Source organism: Talpa occidentalis, unplaced genomic scaffold (genome assembly GCF_014898055.3).
Source record: "Talpa occidentalis isolate TD23 unplaced genomic scaffold, MPIMG_talOcc4v2.1 talOcc4.8, whole genome shotgun sequence".
NCBI lineage: Eukaryota > Metazoa > Chordata > Mammalia > Eulipotyphla > Talpidae > Talpa > Talpa occidentalis.
Genome location: NW_023605194.1, coordinates 106,238,289 through 106,264,833, shown reverse-complemented (window position 1 = coordinate 106,264,833; position 26,545 = coordinate 106,238,289). Strand labels below are relative to the sequence as shown.

Genomic DNA, 26,545 nt, shown 5'->3' with positions numbered 1-26,545 from the left:
TTCAAGCCTGTTTTCGGCTGTGACCCTTGTCCAGTGCTGGAAATGCAGTTGTGACCAAGGAGCTGGGATGGCAGTAGGAGGACCCAGATAGTCATTCTGTCTCCTCGGTTACCCTGGACTTAAGCAGAAGATGACTATGGAGGCAGAGTGGCCAGATGCAACGATCACTGTAGCTCATCAGTAATGGCAGCTGGATGAGGTAATGAGAAGGTCCAGTTCTGTCTCGGGCCTGCAGCTCTGTAACATGGATCAGCCTTAGCACTATTAAACTCAGATTGAAGAAATCATATGAAACAGGCCAGCTCTAAACAGCCTAAATTAACAGTTGCTCTACCCAATGAGAGAGCCAGTTATTAAATAGACCTCGACGATTTTAGTGACAGTTATAAGAGGCTTTGACTAGGAAGTAACTTAACTGTTAATTGAAAACCGAAAGTTAGTATGTGCCATCTAATACATTCAATTAATGCCATTATATTTGCTTAATACAATCTTGGGAAGCAGTCTAGCTGAACATTTGAAAAAATGGGTTTTTGAGGTTGGACAGAACTTGGCTGGAATTCTGGCTCTTTGCTATTTATTTAGCAATGTGACTGTGGCAAAAAGGACCTTCATCCGCGTACTCTATTATGCTGGATAATAATACCTACCATGTTGGGTTCTTGTGAAGAATAAATGAGAAACTACACCTAAAGTGCTTATTGTATCTGGTACTTAGTCCTAAGTACATGTGACCTATTAACTTAGCCAGCTGAATGTTTACAACAAGACTTCCTTCACATGACACTGTATATTACTGGATAGTAATAGATGCCATTTTTCATCACTCTGATATTTTGATTTTAGATAATATGCTTATTGTCCCTTAACACATTTTTATATGATCTCATCCATAGCATGACTTTGGATTTATGCTTTCCTTATTTCTTCCAGAATGTGATGGCAGCTCATGTGTTCATAGAGTTATTTTCCTGTTTATTCTCCATGCCAGAGCTCTCAAACTCAGAGACAGTGAACCAGGACCTTCTTACATGCAAACTCCCAGGACCAGATGTAATATAGGCCTGAGCAATGGGAATCAGCACTTGCAGACAGCACCCAGGGGATTCATGGACATGCATGGCGGACGTGTGAGCTCAGGGCGCGTGCTGGCCACTGGCTGTTGGTGCTCCCTCACTGGCCTAGCGTTCAGAAGACCTGGCTTCTAGTTTTATGTGTGGTCTCAAGGATCTTAATTGAGGTTCTGCATAATCCCCACCCTCTCAGCCTCCCAGGCTGTGGTGACATCAGATGAGGATGGGAGATAACAACCCTTTGGAAAGAGGTGGTCTTTTCAAATGAACAAGGTGTTAAAATAGGGATAAGATCTGCCCTGTCTCCTTCTGGGACAGTTTTGGCCATGAAAGCAGATAACACAGGTCGAAATACTTTATAAATTCACTTAGTAGATGAGTAGTGAAAGGAGGTTGTAGGGGTCTTAAGCCAGTTCGAGAATGTGTCTCTGCCCCTGATGTGAGTCTAGTGTTTGAAGAACTATCCGCCAAGGCTCAGGATGCTGAACGAGTGTCATTATTTATTGCTATAAAATCAGCTCTTCTGTCCTGTGCGTGATGCTGTTCAGACACGTGGATGGTGATGTCGGTACATAAAACTCCTTCCAAATGGAAACGTTACCAGCTTGGCCACTCTCTGAGGTCATGTGTATCCCAGAATGTTGTAAGGGATCTCTGTCCGCCACCGACAGGTCCTCCCAGGTGCCTCCATGCTGTGGGCAGAGGGGGAGGAAGTGTTCTCTGTAACTGGAGGTTCCGCTGTGAAGTTTGGGAGATTTTCTTCAGTTGACTCTAACCATTGTTTCATTTCTTCCACTTCCTCTATTCTAGCTGAAGTGAAAGAGAAGATGCATGTGGGCATTTAGATTCATATACAAATGAATCAGTATATAGAAAAGTCTAAGCGAGTCCATTATGTAGCCTAGAGTTTCACTGAGGATGGCAACTCTGGAACATAATGAAATAACTAGTATTTATTGTGGAAAGTCTCTGGGGATGTAGAAATAGTTTATAATAGAAGTTATGGGAACATTCACTTTTTTTCCTAAAGGATGTCATCTTGTCATTAATATCTAAGGACCTGTGTTGTTCCAGCCTCTCAAACCCAGTCTTTCATGCTCCCGTTGGTGTGGAGGCCTTAGGAAAAGCCCCTGGCTTCCAGCTGAGGCCTGGGCACATTGTATGTGAATGGAAACCCAACTCTTCCTCTCATTTTGGTTATTCATGGAACAAACAGTGAACTGAAAGGATCCATGATCCCACTTTGGCCCAAAGCCAGCTTCGTGGTGTCTTGGGGATACTTCTAACACTGTAATGTGGTGCCAAGACAAAACAAAACTGCTGGCCTAATAAACAAAAATTGAGAGCAAAGAGGGAGGCAAATTCAGTGACATAGACCTAGATAGAGTGGCATCTGGTGAATAAATGCTTTATAAAGGATTTCACAGTGTGTGGACTTTGCATTTAGTAGGATTTGTAAGCATTAAGTGAACCGGGTGTTTCAAAAAATGGTGCCTGGTACAGAGTCAGTGCCATGATGTCCACTGTATTATTATTGCTTATGTTCTCGTTATATGCTTGTTGGAAAATCATAGCTTTAGATGATTAAGCAAGCACTTCCATTTATGGGTAAATTATAATATTTGGCACATTGCCAGGAGGAAATAGGTAGAAAATGGTAGACATCAAGGGACTAGGAGCAATAATTCAGAGACATAGACTTGGGAGAGCCCAGCTGTTTGGTACTTCCCTCCACTGTTACCAGCTGCTTCCTACTCCTGCCTCTGGAGGGCCCTTCCCCCAGCCAGACCCTTGCCTTCACCCCAGTGTGAACTGGCCATCCGGTGGAAGGCCCATGCTCACGCCTTTCCCCTCTGACTGTACTCATCCAAACTTTTTTCATCCTCCAATGTCCAGCCACATGCCACCTCCTTCTGGAAGTCTTGATCAAGTCAGGCCTGGACACTCATGTTCTTTCTAGACTTTGGCTGGTGTCGCGCATGTGGCCCTGAGAGGCTACCTTGTCTGGTCATTAGGGATTTAGTACATCTGGATTTAGTCAGAGAGGACCAGGAAGTAAACACCAGAAGAAGAGACGCCAGGTGTTTTTATTTCATTCATTGATCAACTACTGTCCCAGCATATCTAGCACATTGCCTTGTACATAATAGATATTTTGATGTTTCCTGAATAAATAAGTGGATGTGTGACTAGGGATACAGGGACTAGGTAGGGGTGTGTGTGTGTGTGTGTGTGTGTGTGTGTGTAGTGAATGTGAGGGAGTGAGAGGCAAAGCTAAGGGGAGATTTAATAGAGTTGCAGTGGATCAGGTCAGGTTGATAAATGGAGGTTTGGCTGATGCTGGCCCTCTGGGGTGGCAGGGGGGTGGGAGAGAAGTGAGTCACTTGAGCGGAGGTGTGTGGGATTGACTAGAGATGGTTGTTGCTGAAAGATGGACGACTCCTAATTGTTGTAGAAGTCCAAAAGGGAAAAGATCATGTTTGAGACAGACATTGCTGAAAAAATATAAAGGAAAATGTAAATATTTTGTAGAAAGAAATAAAGGACAATGAACAACAAAAACAAAACTACTCAGGAATCAGTGATGGCTCTAAGATTCATGTTTGAAAGGTGCTCTCTTACTTGTAGAAATGAAATTACCAAGTAGGCAAACTTGACTGTGTTTGGTATGAGTTGCCTATGACATATCAAGTTAAAAATAATTGGCAGTATATCACTAGCCTGGTTGTTTATCATGACATCAAACTCTCTGGATAAGCATGTGTGATATTTATATTTGTAACAAGTAAAACTGGATTTAGCTGTTCCAATTTCTTTCTTTGAAGATAACATTCTGTCTGCAAAAATTTAGGAGTCTCAAACTTTGAAATCCATTAAATTTCAATTTCATAGAGTAGCTATGTGTGGAGCAAAGGTGAGGGACTCTCTCGTTGGTCTTCATATCCTTATTTCCATGCACAGTGTTCACCAGTGCCTAGAACCCCCCCAAAACAGGGACTGTATGTTTTGCAGAGCTTATGAAAAAAATTTAAATCTCTGTTGCAGGAAAAGAAAGGAGTAATTTGGAAGCTTCCACAAACATTCTCCACAGGGATTGTAGAATACTCTGCATTATTGACAAAGTTAATTGCATGGATGAAGGGTACAGGGTGTCCCAGGAGTCCCAGTAACGTTCGGCTAGTTCCCAGTCCTCCACGTTTTTCTTTTTTGTTTACAACTTTACCAATGATTTTCAGCAAATTAATAAATTTCAGCAGTTTTCAGAAGCCTCATAGACTAGATGGATTTCATGGGAACGTATACTTTGTCTTTAACATTTTTGCCAGATATAAATAAATAGACTAAATTAGAGTGAGAAGCATAGTACATTATACATAGAATATATATGCAAAGAATTTTAGCATTAGACATTATTCCAGAGCTTATCCGGTCCCAGCTCTTCACTCCAGGTAAAGACAATGAAGACCAGAGAGGTTAAGTGACTAGCTAAAGCTCACACAGCTAATTATGGGTTGAGACTGCATCAAAGCCCGATCTCCATGTCTTGAGGCTTCAATATCCTCTTTCTACTTCCCTCCTCTGAAGAAAATCTTCGTTGCATGCTTCCTTCCATGCCTAAATTAACTCCTGATCTTCCAGTTAGAATTAGACAAAATTTCCCCCTGCTTTTGTTAATTGCACAATAGAAAGACTTTAATTAGAGTGCAAACCTCCTTCCTTTTAAGGCTCCTGTGGGTGCAGGGGCACTTTGGGTGCACCCATAATAATTTTTTGATGTCCTTGAGTTTCTCCTCCTTGTAAGTCTGCTCGAAAAGGAGAGCTTGCACCATCTAGTGGATCTACGAAGAGGCTTTCAGGTTAATTTTTTGGTAGCCCTACTCTAAAAAGAAGAAAGGGACCCTATTTTGGCTTAACTACTCAGTAGACTCTCACGTGGACTCCTTTGTTCCTGTCGTGAGGGTGAGTTAGCAGCCCAGGATGACGGGAGGGTCATTTCATACCTCACGGGGTGAACAAGGCTCCTACTAACCAATCTCTTTCATTCTAACGGTAGAAGGAAGGTAATGAAGTAGGTACCTCAACCTTATTTTTTTCCACCAGCACTTGGTTCTCTTAGTGGTTAATTCTCTCACTCATTAACTCTTCTCTCCTGGCCTTTCCATCATGGTTGGGAATGAGTCCAGTCCACCCACTTCTCCTGAGATGTCCTCTCGTACTCATCTAGGCAGTTACCTTACTTAGCAGTGAATAGTCTTCCACCCTGAGGATAAATGAATTTTTGGAAGCTTCCAGATCACTTTTTTTTCCCTTCAATAGAGATTTAAAATCTTTTCACAAGCTCTAAAAGAGACTTTTCCTGTGTGGCAGGAGCTGGTGTCTGTCCCACAGGGTGACTTGATTGACAGGAGTGGCACAGGGCTGGGATCCTGCCGACTATGCTATGACCCGTGATGCTTGCTCACCTCCCTGCCTGCTTCTTTGAAGGAAAGCTATTGGTCCACCTTTACATTTACAAAGTACTACTCGTTAAAACCCAGCGGTGTTTGTTTTATTTTACTTTTTTACTCTTGTTACTCCATCGGTTGATCTAACTTAAATGGCAGCTCAGAACCTGTGTAGTGTGCTTGTCTTTGTGGTTCCCCCATGGTGCAGGTCAGAATCAGAGGGAAGTTTGGCCCCACTCCTGGAAATTCTGATTTACCTGGAGCTGGGTGGGCCTTGTGCATTTTTTTTTAACAGTTCCCCAGGTGATTCTGACGTGGAGCCAGAGTTGAGAACCACTGCTCTCTTGTATCGACTCTGATGAATTTCACCTGCTTTTGTGGTTTCTAGGCGTAAGATGCTCAGGGAGTTGTTTGGAGGAAATATTTGCAGGAGTCCGTCCTGATCTGTTGCTGGGAGCAGCTTACTTCTGTTCACTGTAGCTGTGTTGGTGGAGTGTGAGTGTGAGTGTGGGTGTGAGTCCTCCAAAATGCCATCCCTGAACTCTTGCAATGGGAGACTACATCTTTGACCTTCATCAGTCAGCATGGATGATACAACTGTTCAATTTCAAAGTATTTCTACTCAGGGAGTAGGGGACGAGTATCAAGGAATAGTTAGCATTCATGTCTTGGCTTTTCCTCAAAACAGTGTAAGAACCATGAAATTTGGTATCAGGCAGACATGGTCTCTGGTGCATCTTGTCTCTGCCACTTCTTGTGTACTCCTGCAGTAAGTTTTTTTGAGCCTCTGAAAGATGAAAGGTCTGATGCTGGCCTTACATGGCCAAGATAATTTAATTCGTGTCATGTGTAAGGAGCACCTGACAATGCTTGGCACAGAGCTGGAACTCCATACAGGCTAGCTGTTTCTGGAAATACTTCAAATAGTGGTAATGATTAACAGGAATCTTTTTTTTTTTCTTTTTTATAAATTTTATTTTTATATTCCCCATACAATTGCAACCCCAATCCCTCCCCTCCTGCCCCCCACTCCCCAAAAACTGTCTCTGGTTCATAGTTTTTTGTTGATTTTGATTTTCACTTTCTTATAGTTATTCATTTTCCTGGTCCCTTATTTAAGTTTTCTAGATTCCTGCTATGAGTGAGACCATCCGGTATTTTTCTTTTTCTTTCTGGCTTATTTCGCTGAGCATGATCCCTTCCAGCGCCATCCATGTTGCTGCAAATGGCATGAATTTATCTTTTTTGAATGCTGAGTAATATTCCATGGTATGTATGTGCCACATCTTCTTGATCCAGTCATCTATTTTTGGGCATTTGGGTTGTTTCCAAAGCTTAGCTATTGTAAACAGTGCTGCTATAAACATGGGGGTGCAGGTGTTCTTTGGAATTGATGTTTCTGTGTCCTTTGGGTAAATACCTAGGAGTGGAATTGCTGGATCCTATGGAAGCTCTATGTTTAGTAGGTCCAGAAATCTCCACACAGCTCTCCATAGTGGTTGGACCAGTTTGCACTCCCACCAACAGTGCAGAAGAGTTCCTTTTTCTCCACACCCTCGCCAACATTTGTTGTTGCTAGTTTTTTTAATATGTGCCATTCTCACTGGTGTAAGATGGTATCTCATGGTAGTTTTGATTTGCATTTCCCTGATTACAAGTGATGTTGAACATTTTTTCATATGCCTTAACAGGAATCTTAAACAATGATTTTCTTCCTTTGGAAATGGTGCCTAAGATGCAGGATGGCTTCATGGACTACATGTCCAGTTGCCCATCTGATGGGTGAAGTATGGGCATGGCAAAGGGAATGGGCATTGGCAGAGATCCCAGCATGAAAAGTGGTACTAGGAATTTCCATCCTCACATAATCAACATGTTTTACTCTGGGCTTATCACATATCATACTAATTCTTTAATATGTAACTGATCCTTGGAAGAGCTGATTTCATCGATCATTCATCTTGAGTTTTCCTAAGGGTATAGAATGCAGATTTTTATTTAAACAGTGTCAAAAGTGGATTAGTGGGGAATAAGGGATAAGCATTTGGGGGGATTACTTTGGTATAAGTCATCCATGGTGCCATGGGGTGGTATGGGCTGTGCACATCCAGAGGGGTTGGATCATTGAAGCTGAGAAGAGAAGATGGGGTGGGAGACTGGAAGGTGGCGAGGCTCCCCACAAATGCCCTTGGTTTTGAATTGCTCTGCAGAGTTCCTTTTGAGGACTGCCTATGGGTTGCCATAAAGTTGTCTTGGTGTCATCTTTGTCCTTTGCCATCCATTGGCCGGGTCTGGAGTATAATACCTATTTATTGAAGTGCTGGGCCTAGAGTCTAGAGCATGTCTATGAGTCAGTGTAAACGAAACTGCACGGCTGAGGCACCTGTAATGCACTTTCAGAAAATGCAACAACTTTCAGATGGAGGGTCCCTTCCCCATCTGAGTTCTGACAACGTTGGGAATTATGAACAAAGAGTAAGGCAGATGGAAGAAATAACTGGAGTATGGGTTTGCACCTGTGGGCAAGGTTGCCCAATATTGAAACCCAGAATTGAACAGACTCACCTGGACCCAGTACGGAAGCTGTGATGGGAGGAGCAGAGAAGAAGGTGTGCCTCCTGCTGGCAGCCTGGCCTCAAGAGAGAGGAGGGGCCAGGCTTCCCTAAGTGACAGGTTCCTCCTCCTCCCTTGGGAAGAGTGATGGAGGGAGGCAGGGAGAGGCCAGGAACCCTCTGCTAGGAGAACCTGCGTGTGGGAACCAGCCAGCATTGGGATATCTCCATCAGGTCTTCAGTTAACTAGCCTTCTTAAATTTTAGCAAATTTGCAAGTAGTAATTCATATTAAAAAATAGAGGTGGTGGTTTAATATCATTTCCATGCTCAGGAGTGTCAGGTGGGTCTCTGAGGTAATGCAGACCTCTTCACTTGTTTGTAAAAATCCCTCCTAAGCTGGCTCCCTCCTGCCTATTACCCATGAATTTCAAGTGCAAACCTGAAGTGAGAGCAGTGTCCTCATCGTCCTGTCCCCTTGTTGTCATGTTCACGTTCCTGTTGGATTATTCTTTCAATTTCCCGTTTATGCAAAATATAGTCATCTGTGAAGTCCCACTACAGTCCCCTCTTTTGGCTAAAGCCTTGCACTTGAGTGCCCACAATTTCTCTCATCTTGAAACTGCCCCTGAGCTTTCACTGGGGCCCTGCAGTCCTGCCCTTGTCTCATCATGTGACTCAAACAGCCGATTGCCCAGAGGGACAGGGTGTTCTCATACTTCTCTGTATCGTCAGCTGCTAGTATATTGTACACATGAAAAAAGCACTCGATAAATATGCGATCGGTTGAGTAAGTGCATCAGAAGGAAGTGGCCAGCACTCTTAGCGCTGCATTAGAATAGAGCTCTGTGTTACTTCTGCTGGAAGATAAAATTACCAAGGCAAAGAGCTGAAATTAGCTCTTATTTCATGTCACTGACACAGGATCAAAGAATCTTGTATTTTTGGAACTGAGAGGATGGATCAGCTAGTTCAGCACCATCGTGTTACAGCTGAGAACACTAGACTCCTGACTTGAAAAGAAATATTCATTCTGTGAGCTTAATATTTGTGAGCGAAACAGAAGATGTGAAATAGATGGGTTTTTCAATTCCTTAACATTAGACTGTCCCCAGAAGGTTTATGTGGCGGCTTTCTATTTGCATTCGGGAGTCCTCTAAGTGTTCTCAACTGCTTTTCTATTATCTCGTTGAGCCTCGCTCCTTTATCCTCTCACCACATTCTGTGGCAGAAGGCACTTTCACCGATGCTTTCACCAAATCTCATCATTAGCCTTCATTGACATTGAACTTACTGAGCTAGGGTGGGTGCCGGTCAGAGGCACCCCCTCCTCTTACAGCCACAGCCGTGGAGGCAGCAGAAGATGTGCAGAGTCACCCAAGGTCACCAGATAGTAAGGATTAAAATAATGTGCAAGCATTTTGTATCCCCACTGCAGGCCATTTCCTACAACTCTGTGATACTTTTTTCTTCCTTAAATTATAGTCTGTACACTCTAGGAATTCCAGTTTAGAAGGAAAGCATATTTGCAATACCCCTTATCAACAAAGAGAACAGTTAGCCTAACTACGTAGGCACCAGGGGAGAAAGCGAGGGGTGAAGCTTGGAGATGAGACAGCCTGGCTTGACGAGGGCTGGGGCAGGGGTGCGGCCCGCCCTGAGCCAGAGGCAGCAGTGGATATGGCAGGAGGGCATTGGTGCTCAGCTCCTCCTGGTTCCAGGCAGGTCTCCCTGGTGCAGTGTCCATATTGGTCTTAGGTTGTGGAGAAGCCTGAGACATCAGTGATCACATTTAACTCTTGGACCAAAATAGCAAATAAACACAGTGTTTTGGTTATTTCTTTCCATTGAATGTTAAATACTTCAGGCTTTTAATTAAAAAAATTTAACTTGAGCATTGGCTCCTAGTTTGTTTATTAGTTAACAGAAAAGTTAACAGATGAGTAAGTCCATTTCTTAAAACAGTTTTCAAACACTGAGTTTTGTCACATTAATGAGTCTCAAAGTCCATTTGGTAAGTTGCAGTAAGCACATAAAAACATCACACAATGGAGGAAATCAGTGCGTTGTAATGGTAAATATACATTATCGTGGAATGTGATTTTTGTGATGGGTCATGGTTTTGAAAAGTTTGAAAAAACACTACTCACATACTTTAGAAGACTATTTGGAAGGACGGGTTATGAGATTAATTTTGACACTACATTTCTGCTTAATCATGGGTTGAAATGTTAGTTTTCTCTTGAATTCATTTATGAATTCATTCACTCACCAGATACCTTTTGCTCATCCATTGTAATGACAGTCACTGTTGTAAATGCGGGGAATGAGATCTATAAAGCAAGTTATTTAAAGAGTGCATCATCTCATCTTGAGAGAAGTCACTGGATCAGGTTGAATAGGCTTTCGCTGCAGATGATAGCGAACTCCCTTTAGAGGTCCTTTCCTGCTCCACAGCCGGGACAAATATAGCTTCACTTGGATGCAGAGGAAGACAGGAAATGACAAGTTTTAAAGTTAGTTTCTTCTCAGAGAAGAAAGACAGAATGAATATTGGGGAGACTAGTAGTGTCGACCATATACCTCAGAGCTTCTTAGATATTAATGAAATTTTGTTTTGATGGGAAGCTGGAAGTTTCTGTTGTTCTGTGTGCTAGGAAAGTCCAGGCTGGACAGACACTGGGCAGAACAGGTTGTCCACTGCACAGGAGTGCCCTGCAGAGCGGGCAAATGGGAGAGACGAAGTTTACATTCTGCTTGCCAGACCCGTGTGCCCTGAGCGGGACGGTGTCCGCCCTTAGGAAGGGTGGACATCGGCACAGGGCACCTTCTGCTCTAGCCAAGCCATCTGCTTATCAAAATTTGGGCCCAGGGGAGGCTACTCCACCCAGGGGGACCCTTTTACTAATATGCAAAAATGCCCATCTGGGATGGTTTTGAATCCAGGCTGAGTCCCAGGTAGCCTAGCTGTGGCTGTAAGCATTTGACCCTACACATTCCTGGTTCTGCCCCTTCTAGCTGCACTAGTTTTCCCACCTTAAAAATAACAGTAGTCAGGAAACCAAACTATATTCATTGTGTTAACACACACACATACACACCCCCTCACACACCCCCTCACGCACTGTAAGTTTTAGAGTGTGAACCAGCCCAAGGTCCTGTGAAGCCACCTCTCTCTGACTCTGTAGTAACCCAGGTCACTCTCTCCTGTCATAGGAGAGAATTGGGCCTGGAAATTAGACTTACTTTTACTTTTGATTTGAAATGGAAAATTAGGTTCCTTTTTTTCTAATTTCAACAAGTGCAAGAGGAAGATAATACTGCACCAAAGGATTCCGTTCTTAAGATTTTGAATTATGTTGGGCCTCCCTGGTGGCGCAGCAGTTGAGTGCTGGGTGGCGAAGCTGCCCGTAGCCTCCGCAGTGACGGTTCGATCCCCGGCCGCCGGGTGAGGGTCCCACATGGCGCGCAGACCTCTCCTGCCGCCCGCTGCTCCCCTCAGCAGTGTACTTCGGTCCTTCTGCCTGCTCTGCTCCCCGCTCTGGCTCTGGTGAATTCTCTCACCCTCCCGCGCTTCTGACTGTACCCAGTGCTTGTATAAATATAAATAAATCTTAAAAAAAAAAGATTTTGAATTATGAAAAAATAGGAAGGATCCCACCCTTCCTGCACAGAGAAATTAAAAATGTAACAAACAACTCACACAAAACCCCACCCTATCTGTGGCAGCCAGGTGCTAATCGTCTCGGGAGCAACTGTGGCGAGAGGAGAAAGAATCCAGTCTGAAAGTTGGTGAGAATCTTTTGCTCTTGCCCTGCACGCTTCTGAGAAACATTAAAATTAATCAGCAACAAATGCCCTGCAAGTTTTTCTTCAAGTAGTGGGAAGAAACCCTCCAATCAAGGAAAATGAGAAGTCTGTGGTCTGTTCCTTTCACCTTTGCAGCATGATTTTTTTTCTGAAGGCCCTGCTCTCCCCTCACTGTTATGTCTGACTTGCATTTCAGGCAAGATAGAGAGAGAAAACCTGGACAGGATGCTCCACTGCGTGCCTTACCTGTGACCATGCACTGCCAGACACTGAGCAGGCGTGTGGGATGACGACACGGGCAGAAAGACTAGAATCAGGGGATTTGTTCGGGCAGACCCCTGTGTGTTTTCTTAGACTTCCAGTGTGTTGGGGTCTTTCTGTCTTTCGTGGAAAATAAGCCAGGAGTGAAATCTGTCTTCTCTCATCAGAGCTTGCCATGGTTGCAGTTTTGGGGAGGATTCTAGGACTGTGGGTCTGTGTATAAAATCCCACCCCCCAAATTGTGCATATAACCCAGAAGGTAGATGGAACAGGCGGAGGGGGTGAGGGGTGGCAACAGATACCACCTTCTTATATTGTTCTTAGGCTCCTTATTCTCAAAAGCTGTGGGTTGAGACTGGCAATCATTTCTCCTCCACTGTTGGGTTTAAATTCAGTCTCATCAGAATTCAATAGTGTTGTCTTCTTAATCAAGAAGAGAAATTAGGGGGAAGCCTGAGGAAGCACTTCTTTTGCCCCAGTGGATCACTCCTCTAGGTTGCTGTAATTCAAGGTTACGGTGTGAGTTAGGCTCTTTGTTCACAATGAAACGTTACTCATGTAAAAGGAAAATTTTCTCTGCGGTTCACGTACTGTCAAATTAATCGAATGGCCTTGCTAATGAAGGCAACCCCAAAGTGGGCTGTGAAAACCGAGTGTTTTTCCTCAGTAGCAGGGCTGCTGACTTCCACCTTGACACACGTATTGATTACCTCCGAGTACCCACCGGTGCACCAGGTGCTGGAGAATTCACAGCGTAGGTCAGACACAGGAGTATTTCAATAACTACACAAGTATATTTGCGATCTTAGAGGATGGATAGATGCACTAAGAAAACGGAGAAAAGGAATGGATTCAGCCTAGAAAAGAGGAAGCTGAGGACTTTATCAAGAATTCCAGAGCAGGGCCTTCCTGGTGGTGCAGGCAGTTGAGTGCTGCACTGTGAAACTGTCCACGGCCTCTGCAGTGTGGGTTCGATCCTGGTGGCCGGCGAGAATCCCACATGGTGCGGCAGACCTCACCTGTCTTGCCTGCTGCTCCCCTCAGCAGCGTATTTCAGTCAGTCTGCCTGTTCTGCTCCCTGCTCTGTCTCCGGTAAATCCTCTCACCCTCCCGCGCATCTGGTCTGTACCCCGGTTCTTGTATAAAAATAAATAAACCTTTAAAAAAAAAAAAAGAATTCCAGAGCAGGAAAGAAAGTCAGCTTCAGACCACATATTTCTCCATCACCACTTCTTAGCGTGAGGCACACTTTGAATTCCAGTCAGTGGAATCCTCCTTTATGTTTTCTGCTCAGAGAGGTCTGCTGAGTCGTGTTGGGGGGGTTGTGTGCCAGCTGCCCAGCATCAGCCTTCCCTTCCTTCCTAAGCCTGCTCCTTCCGTCTCCTGGTGACTTGGGAGCTTACTCCAGTTCCTTTCGCTAAGTGCCTTTTCTGCTTAGGTTAAGTCTAAGATTAGGTGGACTCAGAGAACTGAAACATGAAACAATTTGCTGCCAGCAGCCCGTCATTACACAGTATGTGCCCCAAAACTGAGCAATGATATTGTTGCTGTGGGTATGGGCCTTCGTCTTGTGACTAGGAAGAATCTGGAACAATCAATACACGGGGAAGTGGTGGATCAAGTGGTCTTGGGAGTACTCTTCAGATCTTTGCTTCTGAGCTGAAACATCACAGCATTTCCCTGTTAATTCTGACCACAGAGCCACAGAGGAAATACCTTTCTTGTGTGACATTTGGAGTATTTCAATAACTACAATCTATTAGAGACAATCAAATATAATGGATCACGTATTGAGTTACACCCTAAGTTATATTATAAAGAAGCAGTAGGGCAGGAATTAGACACACACAGCACGAGAACGGAGGCTTCAGAAATAATCACTGCTGACTCCTCCAAGGAGAGGGTTATGCTAGGCAAGAGGAAGTTTATTATATTAATTATTATATTTAGTGTGCTACAGGCAGTGAGGAAATATATCTGGCAAAAGGACAGAGAGCCTGCCTTCTCTTTATTGTCTTTTCCTCAAAATATGTCTCTGAATTCCTCATTGTCGACATCGTTTTGATTTCTTCCTACCTCAGATATTTCAGAAAGAAAGAACCAAACGTGCTGAATTTGGGTGTCCCCTCCATTTGTGCCTCCAGCCTGCCCAGCCGTGATGTGATGAAGCCAGTGCCCCTGGATTGAGGGGCTGGGAGGGAGGGGGCCTGAACCTTTCACTGCAGACTCACACACATAGAATAACTGAACATTTTCTGTCCTGAATTTCTGGCTGAAACAGTGGAACGTTTCACGGTGTACAGGGTGTCTTGTCTTCCCTTCTGTAGGAGAATGTTCTTTCTTGAGCCTTGTGTCCTTCCAGGGAAGACGAGGGCAGTGAGGAGTCCATCCAGGCTGCGCTCGGGCGGGCCGCCACCTGCCCGTCTCTCCCCGCAGCCACAAGCAGCTCTTAGCCGGTGTTCCTTCTCGGTCCAGACCCTTTCATTCCTGTTTCCTGCCATCCAGCCTCATCGTCCTGTCCCTGCAGCTGCTTCCAGTGGGCAGGCCTCACCTGGCTTCCTGGTTCCCTGAATTGTTGGAACTGCTGGCACCCGAGGGCTCCCAGGTGACCTCCGAGAACCAGTGCTTAGGTAGCTGGTTTTCTCCTGTGTGCCAACGGGAAAGTCAAGGAAGGGTGGCTTCTAACTTGGAGAGGGTGCACAGTCACCTGACCCCGCTGCCTGGCACCCGCCTGAGTGACAGAAGGCAGGACCCATCTGTTTCTTCCAGTGTGACTGGATCACAAGAAAAAACAATTAGCAGGTGGGAAATTTTTCAGGACGCTCATAAACTTGCCACTACAGGAGGATCGTGGTGCTCATTTAGATGCAGATGGAACTGCCCCGCTCGAGCTGATTACAGAAAGGTCGGGATGTGTCTGTCCGCCCATTTTCACTCCTACTTTCTGTTGTGAGGTCAGGGGCTTCTGCTGTGTGGGTGTGGGAGCTGGACTTGACCCTGGTCTTCACTTTGGACACTTTTGACTTTAGAGAAGTAGGACGTGACACATGGGGTCAGCTCCTTCCTTCCATTCACCCTCATCTTAAACTATTTTGTCCATTTCAGAGAAGCTTGACATTTTAATAATTAAAAAAATGAACCATGGGAGCTCTCAGTGAAGATAAAAAGCAGTCGATTGACTGTAAAGTCAGTTGCCAACCTGTTCAGGGAGCTGGTGACAGCTAGTGCCCACTTCTTCCAGAGCTGCCCTCACTGGGCTGCAGCCCGGGGTGTGGGTGCTGGTGGGCAGGGACTGGCAGGGAGTACTGTCAGCTGGGTGGGGTACGTTGAGCATGTCTGGTTTACCCCGGCTCTAGACAGCATCAGGTTCCTCCATGCTTGGTTAAATCTGTTGATTTGATCCTCCTGCCACTGAGTATACAAAATCCAATGCTAATGTTGCCTTCGCCCAACAATGAATGACCTGTGACACATTTCTCAGGAAGCATCTCTGTCAGTAAGTGACACGTGCCTATATGTACAGTAGACCCTTGAACAACTTGGGGGTAGGGGTGCTCACCCCCAGGCAGTGAAAGATCTGCCTGTAACTTCCAAGTCGGTCCTCTGTATGTGGACTAGGGCTCTGCATCCTTATCTGACTGACGTTCCAGTTGGTTGAAACCATGAACCCAAAACTGCAGATAGAAAAGAAAAACCTGCCTGCATGTGGGCCTGTGTTGTTCAAACCTGTATACGTCTTACTGGATAGTTGGCAAAGCAATTATATATAAGTTGTATTACATTGAGTTTGAACAAAATACCGATACAAAAATTTCATGACGCAGTACTTATTTATTTTTTTTAAAGATTTATTTATTTATTTATACAAGCACTGGGTACAGTCAGAAGCAAGGGAGGGAGAGAAAATTCACCAGAGCCAGAGCGGGGAACAGAACAGGGAGACGAAATACACTGCTGAGGGGAGCAGCGGGCGGCAGGAGGGGTCTGCGCACCATGTGGGACCCTTGCCTGGCGGCCGGAGATGGGCCGGGGATCAGCCGGGGATCGAACCAGCGCTGCAGAGGCTGCGGGCAGCTTCACAGCCCAGCGCTCAACCGCTGCGCCACCAGGGGAGGCCCCATGACGCAGTACTTATTAACCCTACTTCATACACTGCACAATAATATTTTCAGTTTTAAATCTGGCCTAAACTGTTATCAAATCAATGCATTGATCTCACTGTCCACTTTGGGGTTTCAAACTATAATTTGAAAACATCAGTTTAAGAGGTTGGTAAAGGACGCTTGGCGTAAAGGAGGGCTCAGGTAATTGCAAGTGGAGGGTGTAGAATGTGGGGAAAGGGATTTCAAAGGGTAGACTAAATGGGACTTAAGAGCTGTGTGATTAAGTACCAGAGTCAGGCCTCCATTCTAGAACTCACTGAACTTGCAGAACTTACTGAAAAGCAAGCACATAGGGTGCCTAAGCAGGCACATTGTTTGGATTCACAGCTGACTTACCTTGTCAAGGATATTTGTGGGAAAACTGAGTTTTCCTTAAGTGATTGCTGTCATGTTGAACTACTTTTACTGTGAAATAACCTTCTCCAACTTTAGTAACCTTAAACTTTATTATTATTGTGTATTATAGGTAGTAAGGGGGAGAATCACATTTGCTATTTCAACTGGAATTTCTGTGTAATTTTGTCCTTATCTGCAATTCTTTAATCAAACATGGCAAATAAATATTGACAATCATCTATAAGGCTGAATTACTATTTGCATCAACAACTGATTGTCCGTGGTAATTGGAGCATGAAAAGGAGGCTGCTTTCCTGTTCGGTTAATCCCTCCTCTTCTTCGGGGCATTAGCGGAAGCTTTATTTTTACATTCCGCACAGCAGAGTGGCCTCCCCTTGAGGTTCATCCTTAGCTTTCAAGTGATCACACTTAGGCCCTAGTCTCATCCTCGTTAAGGAGGGTGCCTATTTGGGGGATTAGAAGAAGGTTCTAAAAGGTAAGATAATGAGGCAGGAAAAGATTTTCTGGGATAAAAGGCTTCTAAAGGCTGTGAGGATATGGTGGCGGCATGAGAGGGTAAGAGAAAGGAACCAGATGTTCCTGGCTTGGGTACTATTTTAAGGGGAATGTGACCTCGATTTATAGAGTTTGCAACTGGATGCTTAATAGAATAGGGTTTTTAATATTTATAGCATGTTATATAAATGCTGCCCCTCCAAGTGCTTTTTTAAATCCGCTTAGCTTATAAATGACAGCTTTGATTTTTTTTAAAAAAAATCCTTTCATTTATCCAGCCTGTGAGTAGTAAACAATAGATACTTAATGCCCTCCTTTCATGTCAGCCCCCTGAAGACTGAGAGTTACATTCGAAAGAGTTTATTGCTGTGCTTTTGAGCTTATTGAGTTCATGTGTAACTGAAGGCGGGGGGAGCTGATGCTGCATTCTTGGTGCAGAGGTGGCTCCTGGGATTCTCTACGACACACCTGCTCGGTGTGCTCAGTAGGCGGGTTGGAAGTACGTTACTGCAGAAACTGCACGCATCGCCCATTTGGAGTGATTTGTGCTACTTTTTTTTATTAATGATCAAGACTGTTAGGGAGTCAGAGCATTACCTAAATGCTTTTGGATTAAGTTTCTGCTGAAGGGCCCTGAGATTGCAGTTGTGGGATGGGTTTGAGCTCGTTCAACCATTTGTTTGGGGGTGTTGGGAATCGTTTCCCCCTTAGTTCTGCTGTAGACAACAACGGTTATTTTGTAGGCCTTTAGAAAAATTGTCCCGGCTCTCTGGGGTCTTCCAAAACACATGCAGAGAAGAGGGAAAAATTAAAAATTAAGCTCAACTGTGCAAATGTAAGTGACGAGGTCCTTGAGGGCTGTGATTGATTCAGAACATGTTTATCAAGGGTCTTCTGTGGGCCAGACTCTGTGCACTGCACTGAAAGTAGTAAAGAAAAGTGTGTGTGTGTGTGTGTGTGTGTGTGTGTGTGTGTGTGTGTCCCAGGACAGCATTGAGATTGCCATGACCTTGGGACCAGAGAATACCAGCAAACACAAGGAGAGCAGCAGTTTCAGACACAGGGCAGCTGGGGAGCGGTGCTCATCTCAAGGTTATTTATTTGCCGAATGGTTGATGCTCATTTTTCCCCTTTGCTGTTCATGGGCCACACAAGCTCTCTGAAGTTCTCAGGTGGCACAGGGTGTGCCACGTGTCTGAGGGCTCACGGCTCTGTCTCTGAGCTGGAGGTGACAGGTCTGACACTGTGCACACCTTGTTTAAAATAAAGAAAACAAAACTGATTTTTTTAATAGCCACCTGGACTCATCTATCTAGAACATGGCTGAGAACCAAGACATTTATAAAAGTAATTTCAGTCTTTATGCACAGATGCATCCACACAAGTTCTGTCTACCCTTGCACAGCAGATCTAGAGCTGGTTTCTCATCTGGTTTGTGGAATTTGGAAGCAGAAAATTATAAGGGGACGTATTAGAAAAGGAATGACCCAGTATAGTATGGTGAAATGACAGCACTTTCAAAAGGAAGAAGAAAGGAAAGAAAAACTGGAAAGGAGATGTGATTACTCAAAAAGTATCACCCTCTGTTTCATTTACATCAAGTGCATTAGACTGGTGGCAGGGGAGATTTCTAAGATTTCTGGGATCTAATGTTGGAATCTGAAATTTCAAGCTGTTTCCCTGATGATTTTCGTGCATGTGGTTTGAGTATTTCTATACTACAGACAATAAGCCTGTTTATCACATGACATTACATCGTGCTTTTAGACAAAAACATTTATGCTAGTTCTTAAAATATTCCCAATCAAAAGGTTTAATACTTAAGTTCTGATTCTTTAAGCATCAAATCTTCAGCCCTGTGAACAACGAGACTTTTCAGAGTTTTTTGTTCTCTGAAAGACATTTTACTGCATGGCAAATCATTCCACATAGAATATATTAATTTGGATTATTAAAAAAGTCACACTTACTTTATAAACCATAACCTGTTATAGTACTTTATAAATAACACTTAATGTATTTTATTCCGGTGTATAAATTTGGCTTGCAACCTTGTAGAAACATTTGAACATCACAGCACTTTGTGTCTTTACCTCTCATTTTCCATTTATTATATTACTATTTTATTTGTGAGATCATATATATATATATATATATATATATATATACTCTTCTTGAACAAGAAATATGTTCTTGCATTTCTAGCTCCTTATACATAGCAGGTCCCAGTAAATATTTATTAAATGAAACAAGTTGCACTATGCTTTCTAATTAATCTTTTATTGACCATGTAAATACTTACCATTATCTTTTTTTTTTTTTCCCTTTGCGATTGCACATTAAAATCTTGATGATATTTGAACTGCATTTGATGATTAGAGGCATGGGAATACTTGCATTGCTTCTTTCTGCCTTTGCTTTCCCTTACTGAATTAAAGGGCGGAAGCAGCATGAGGTACATGGAGTGTGGAGAGGTTAGAGGCTTCACTGCAAGCTCTGAAGTGTGTCCTCGTGGCAGGTGTGTTCTTACCTTGATGGGGTTACAGTGGTGAGGCCAGGGGTCACTGGGGAGGCATGTCTCACAGCACCGGAGGATGCTCACCTGTGCTTGCTCTGTCGTTGGCCCAGGTGACTGTGGAGGAGGTCATGACCACCACTGCCTACCTAGATCTCTTCCTGCGCAGCATCTCCGAGCCAGCTCTGCTTGAGATCTTCCTCCGTTTTATCCTGCTGCACCAACATGAGAATGTCCACATCCTAGATACTCTCACGAGCCGAATCAACACCCCATTTCGGGTAAGGAGCACCCCAGAAAAAGGGAACTTGTAACTCAGCACCAATTTCAAGAGTTTGTTTTGGGAATAAATTATGAATATATTTTTTCTTCTCTTTCCCTTTTTTCCCCCCTTACAGCCATTACTTTTTCTGTTTTGGATGAAGGGAACTAGCTAATGTGTTTTGGTATCAGGAGCTCTTCTGCCAGGGATGTGGCACTTACTGCCTTTTACAGGACATTTTTCTCAATTTATCTGGGTTGGCACTTTCTTCTTAGACCAGCAGAATGTGTTTCTGAGGAGGCAGAATGCAGTGGAATATATGGCGTAAGTGCAAGTAAAGCCGAGAAACCAGGGTACAGCAAATCTGGTATTAGAGATTCTGTTTCCATCTGCAGTTGTTTTGAAATGGAAATCCGGGAAGTTGTGAATTTGGGTGGTCATTCGTTCTTTAGTTTGGAACTGATTAACTTTGAAAATTCTCTTAAACACGGAGTGCCACCCTTTCCAACCTCCTCCCCAAAGGCCATATCTGATTGCAATCATTATTTGAAAGCAAGAGAATAACAGTTTAATAATACATCGTTGAGTTTGTAGTACATGCAGATGTACTATGTGTAATAATAATAGCACAGATGGGGTAAGAAGGAATAAAGCCATGCAGGAGTACTGTTTCTCTATTTCACTGGCACTAGTTTAGTGTAAATCTGAAGTAGAGTTTGATTATTTAAGATGTACATAGTAAGGCCTAGAGCTTAAGAAATATAGTGAAAAAAATCATTAAAGGAATCAGTGTTATGCTCATGCAAAAGAAGACAGTTAAGGAGAAGTAGGGAGCAAAAAAACCATGCAGGATACACAGAAAACAAAAAGTAAAATGGCAGGATAAGTCAATAATGATATTAAATATGAATAGATTAATAACTTCAATCAAAAGGCAGAGATTGTCTGACTGAATAGAAAAACAAGATGCAGAGATACCAATAGGATGTTAAAGAATGGGAAGCGATTTCATGGGAATAGTAACCAAATCAAAGGTGGGACAGACTTTAAAGGAGACTTTAAAATAAGTAATGTGGGCTAGGGGCTAAGTCTCAGGCCTGAGTTCGATCCCCAACCATGGAGCCAACCCACATGGCGCAGCAGACCTCTCCTATCTCGCTCGCTGCTCCCCTCAGCAGTGTATTTCAGTCAATCTGCCTGTTCTGCTCCCCACTCTGTCTCTGTTGAATCCTCTCACCCCCCACATCTCTGGCCTATACCCCACTTCTTCTGTGTGCATAAAAAATACAATAAGAAATGTTACTAGACAGAAGATGGGGGCAGTCTATAATGACAGGGTCAACCCCTCAGGAAGATACAGCAACTGTAAGTATACATGCATTTCAAATCAGAGCAAAACACATGAATTAGAAATTTCTGGCATTTATGGGAGAAAAAGAAATGTCAGCAGTAACTGAATGGGCATTTAATACCTTACTTTCCATAATGAGTAGAACAAGTAGATAGACTATCACAAGGACTCCTGAAACTGGAAGAAGGAGGTGTTGAGTGGTTAACACTGGGAGCAAGGGGGACGTTAGGGCCCTGGTTGGGGTTCGAGGCTGTGGGGGTGAGCCTGTGGAGGAGGCAGGGTATGCCCTCCCAGGCAAGGAACAGCATGTGCAGTGCAATGAAAGTGATGGCTAACGGCTGGGTGACCTGAGCACAAGATGTGTTTGGGGCAGGTCAAGGAAAGCTATTTCTTAAGACCTGTTAAGGATTTCATTGACTGGATTTTAAGCCCATTCCGTACAAAGAATGAGACCTAAATGACTTATGTGACTTGAGAGAATGATAAAAGCCTGCTCCTAAAAGGGCACCATTATTATATAACACACTGTTGGGAATCTTCCCTGTTTGACTGCTTATCTTTCCCATCAGAGATGGAAGGAATTCTTGTTTTTTAATGAGCTTCTCAGTAAAGTATATTATCACACTCTCAGCACTCTGGGAAATGGAAGCAAAGCCAAACTTGCTCCAAAGCCTGGGACTAAGAACCCTAGAGGGAGAACTGGGTAGAGTTTCTGTGGTGTTCTGTTAGCCCTGTCTTATTTGAAAATAGGAAAATAAGTGACAATAGTAGGAGATTGTGTGTGTGTGTGTGTGTGTGTGTGTGTCTACTGGAAAGTTGTAAGAGATGTTTATCTGCATCTTTAAAAGTTGTAAATGGGAGCTTGGGAGACTTGTGGGGGGCTAATTCCATGTAATGGCATAATTCCAGGCATAGCCTTTTAATGGAACCCTGCAGGGAAACCAGGAGCCTGGGTGTGCATTCTCTCTGAAAGTGGCATATTTTCATCAAAACCGTTTAAAAAAAAAAAGAGGCATTTTACTTTGTAATTCTGATTTATTGACCATCTGTAGGGAACAGAGCTATCCTTCCAAAACCTGAAATCGAATGTGTTTATTGCTTCCCAGCTTTGCGTGGTGTCCCTGGCATTATTTAGAACTCTCATCGGTTTACACTGTGAAGATGTGATGTTACAGCTGATTCTAAGGTAAGTTGCTATCTCTCATTCCCATTAAAGAAAAACTCTCTCTGCTATTGCTGTTGTAGCTTTTCTTTGGTAATATAAGCTAAGTAGGGGTCATGCTTCTAAAGAAAATCATCAGGAAAATCAATTTAATTTCTGCATTATTTCCCAAGGTTAATTTTAGTTGTACTATTACAGGTTTTTTAGAAGCCAGATGCATTATAAATATACTCCTGGAAGCAATAGATAGAGAAATCTTCAGCAGTATTATGAAAGCTCTTTGCGTCCACGGCTGAATGTTTTTCTCCTGAAGCACATTTTTGCAGCAACACAGGTCTATGTTATTGAAAACAGCTGCTCCAAATATAAAATGCCGTTGATGGTTAGTGTCGAGGCCCTTGCTGTGGTGACGGTGCACATGCCGTGTGCACTCTCTGCCCTGAGTAGGTTTCAATTAAGCTCAGTAAATATTTAATGAGTACTTTGTGTCTACAGTTCAGAAGGGAGTATGGGATGGAGCGGGTGAATTGAAAGGATTTACAGACAGGGCACACATGTATGTCCAGCGGAAGCTGGGAAAAGTTCAGCGTGGCTGGAGTTTGACGACAGGTGTTGGGAGTGGAGGTGAACTACTCTTAAGACGTTAATTTGGTGACTTGGAAGGGGACTCAGGAGTGTCTAGTCCTGCCTTGGCCCTGCTCTGAGTCTCCTTCTGGAGGGGTCCCTCAAGGAAGACTCAACTTCTATAAAGAAAGAGGTGGGAATTGGCCAGGGTTTGTGCTCCGACACTCCTCTCTGGTATCATGGAAACAAGAAGGAAAAAGACGAGGGGTCTTCCGGCTCACATGCCCCCTCCTGCTCTCCTTGTGGGCTTTCTGACCCTTTCTTGGACTTGTCCTTGGGAACAGGGTGGAAGAAGCAGCGAGCTGGGGAGAGGGCAGAGATTTGGGATGCCCCCGGTCTACCTGGGGGTCTTAACATGACCTGAGCAGAGTTGCTGTGGAGATGGCATTTCTGGAGTGGTAGCTGTGGTCTAGGAAGGGGATGGCAAACGAGGGACTGGGAACAGCAGCAGCATCCAGGAATGGGCTAGAAATGCAAATTCTCGGCTTTTCCCAGGTGTGATGATCAGAGACTTGGGGAAGACGGGCAGCATTTGTGTCTTAACAGACTCTCGGGTTCTGCTGATGTAGACTGCACGATGCAGACATGCATAGCTGAATTTGAGAACCACTGGCTTTAGGAATAGTGCAGCATCCCGCAGAAGGAAGTGATTAAAAAGAAAACCAGACTGAAAAAGCTGTTGGTGGCATAAAGGTGGAGGTCTCACAGAGTTACCATCTTATAGAGTATCACCTATTAATTTTTAAGTTTAAAAAGAGTGTTTGAACTTTTTAAGGGTTTAGATCAGGTCATCAGTAACTAATCTTCAGGCATTAGCAAAGAACAAATCCGATCATAAAGAAATACCCTGGATAGCAGGGGTAGAGCATTAGTTATCTGTCCTAAAAGGATTACTTCAGCTCCCTGTGTCTCTACTGATATGACAGAATGTGTTAGCCAGGCCTGAGTGAAATCCCTCAGAACAACTTGGTAAAGCTTTTTTTATTGCCAAACGCCAGCCTTTTCCTCCACCAAGGGTAAAACCTGATTATATTTAAATTCTTGAAAACTGCTTCTGGGATGGCATGAAAAGCAGCCACCTTGCTCAGTGGCCCAGCTCAGGAGGGACAGAGCATCCCATCCTTGGGGAACCAGGGCCCTTTAGCCCAGGTAGAGGAGCTGGCTGGTCAGTGACCTTCACCAGGTGAGCGCTTGTCGCTTTTAGTCTGCCCGTGAAGCAGAGTCTGTGGAAAACCGGCCTCAGAGATGGTGTTAGTTAAGGCCTCTTTGTGACCTTATGAAGGTGAAGAAACTAGCTTATGATTGAAATACTTACATGCACAAGTTGGAGCTGGTCACTTCCAGGGTGGGGGGTGGGCGCTAGTAATTTCCATAGGAAAGGCCTGAAGCACATGCTGTCACGGGTGCTGAGCTGAGCGATGGGAATGCCACCTGACCACCTGGCCCCAGGCTCTCTGAGCCCAAGTTTCTTTAATGAGTGACAGTGAAACTGGAATAAGAATAGTTGCCCTTTACTGAATTCTTATTTTCTAATTCCACTGAAATGCCTGGGTTAAGCCAGATCGATAGCAAAGAAGAAAACTCATGCAGAAGTCGGACAGGTGGTAGACGCTCAGGAAGCCGTGCAGGTGACAGCACTTTCTGGTCTCTGTCCTGTACTGACTTTCTTTCCCAGCTTTTGAAAGTATTTTTAAAATTAGCATAAATTTGCTACATCGACCCTTCAGTGGTGTTAAATACATCCACACCGTCATGCAGCCTTTCATCTCCAGAACAGTTTCACCGTTTATCACTAACTCCCTGAGCCCACCCCCTGAGCCCACGCAACAGAAACCACGTTTCTCCTTCCTCCAGCTCCTGACAGCTGCCCTTCTACTTTCTGTCTCTATGAATCTTAACTGCTCTAGTGACCCCATGTAAGTGGAATCAGACAGTGTTTACCTTTTTGTGCCTAGTTTATTTCACTTAATAGTGTCTTCAGGGTTTCTCCGTGTTGTAGCGTGTGTCAGAGTCTCCTTTCTTTTCAACACTGAATAATTTCCCATTGCTTATACCCTGCTTGTGTTTGTCTATCCATGGACCTTTTGGGCTGACTCCACTTTTTGGCTACTGTGAATAGGGCTGCTGTGAACAAGGGTGTACAAATACCTCTCTAAGATTCTGCTTTCAGTTCTTTTGGTGTCTACCCAGAAGTGCAATCACTGGATCATATGGTAATTCTATTTTATGTTTAAATTGTTTTTTTTTGTAACAGCTACACCATTTACATGCCAAGTGACAGTGCACAAGAGCACCCATTTCTCTGCATCCTCACCAATAACTTATTTTGTGTTAACAAAATGGGTAATTTAATAATCAAGCAAAAATCGGAGGCAGGGTTGAAAAAGAACCAACTAGAGCTCTAAGAAATAAAAATATGTGATTGTTAGAATGAAAAACTATGAGTAGGGGGTATTTAGTGTTGAAGACACAGATGAAGATAGGATGATGAACTCGAAGATAGACTGAAGAAGTTACTAAATTTGCAGCAGAGAGAGATAAGGGGATAGCAATTGTGAAAACAAGGCCATGAACAGTGATGCTAGAACAACAAGGGAACATGTTCTGTGAGAGCCCCAGGGGAGAGTGGACCACGGATTTCACTTGACATGTTCTGGTTTTGGAATTTGTTACCTCATAGGGTTTGGGGGAGGATTAGCTGTGATGATAGTTGTGAACATGTTTTGAAACACTGTAAAATATTACACCAATGGAAAGAAGGAGAATATATTTTAAACAACTGAAAACAATGTCTTCTCTGACTTAGAATTTGTACCCAAGGCAAGGACAGTGAAAAATTCTTACTCTTCTAGTCATTTAAGCTTTATTTTAAAGGACGTAAATGTAATTTATTGTCCATCCTTTTAGTTGTTGCCACTATAATCATTCAGATGTACATGATCAACTTGTAAATCTCAGAGGCAATAGAGCAATGAGGATTATGTGAGCCCTTTTAATGAAGTTATTTGTTATGTGATAAGTAAATAATTATGTCAATTTTTATTGCAACCCAAATACTCTTTAAACTTCGACATTTCTAAGTCATAATCCATTTGTATCTGATATGTTTATTTAGCAAAATATCAGAAGAGTAGCTGACATAGGGTAGCCCCCACAGGGAGCTATTTTGGTGAGCAGAAAACCAAGGAGAAATTCTTCACTTCTAGGGATGTCACATACCAGATAGGCCAAAGGCTGGCTTGACGTGCTGATGAGCAGTGACAAATCACCCTCTTGTTGCTGGCACTTCCCAGTTTAGGCAAATTTTAATACCCTGAATGCCACTTCTGAAAATTCTGGTTAGGCTGTTTTTTTTTGTTGTTGTTGTTATTGTTCTTTGTTTTTTCCAGAAGTGCTGGTCCATTGTCAGGTTAATGAACTGCCTGTTGTGCTCAGAGTCAGGTGGTTTTACTCCAAAAGTACACTTCAGGAACATT

General features: G+C 43.6%; 1 protein-coding gene across 4 annotated transcripts in view; it reads left to right on the top strand.

Annotated features, from left to right (window-relative positions):
• Positions 1-26,545, top strand: part of FHIP1A (FHF complex subunit HOOK interacting protein 1A) — a 182,638-nt gene that overhangs the window by 133,877 nt on the left and 22,216 nt on the right. For all 4 annotated transcript variants that reach the window (XM_037495819.2, XM_054690049.1, XM_054690048.1 and 1 more), the window contains 2 exons: positions 19,784-19,951; positions 22,390-22,469. In XM_037495819.2, the coding sequence (XP_037351716.1) occupies positions 19,784-19,951; positions 22,390-22,469 (248 nt within the window). The remainder of the gene's footprint in view (positions 1-19,783; positions 19,952-22,389; positions 22,470-26,545) is intronic.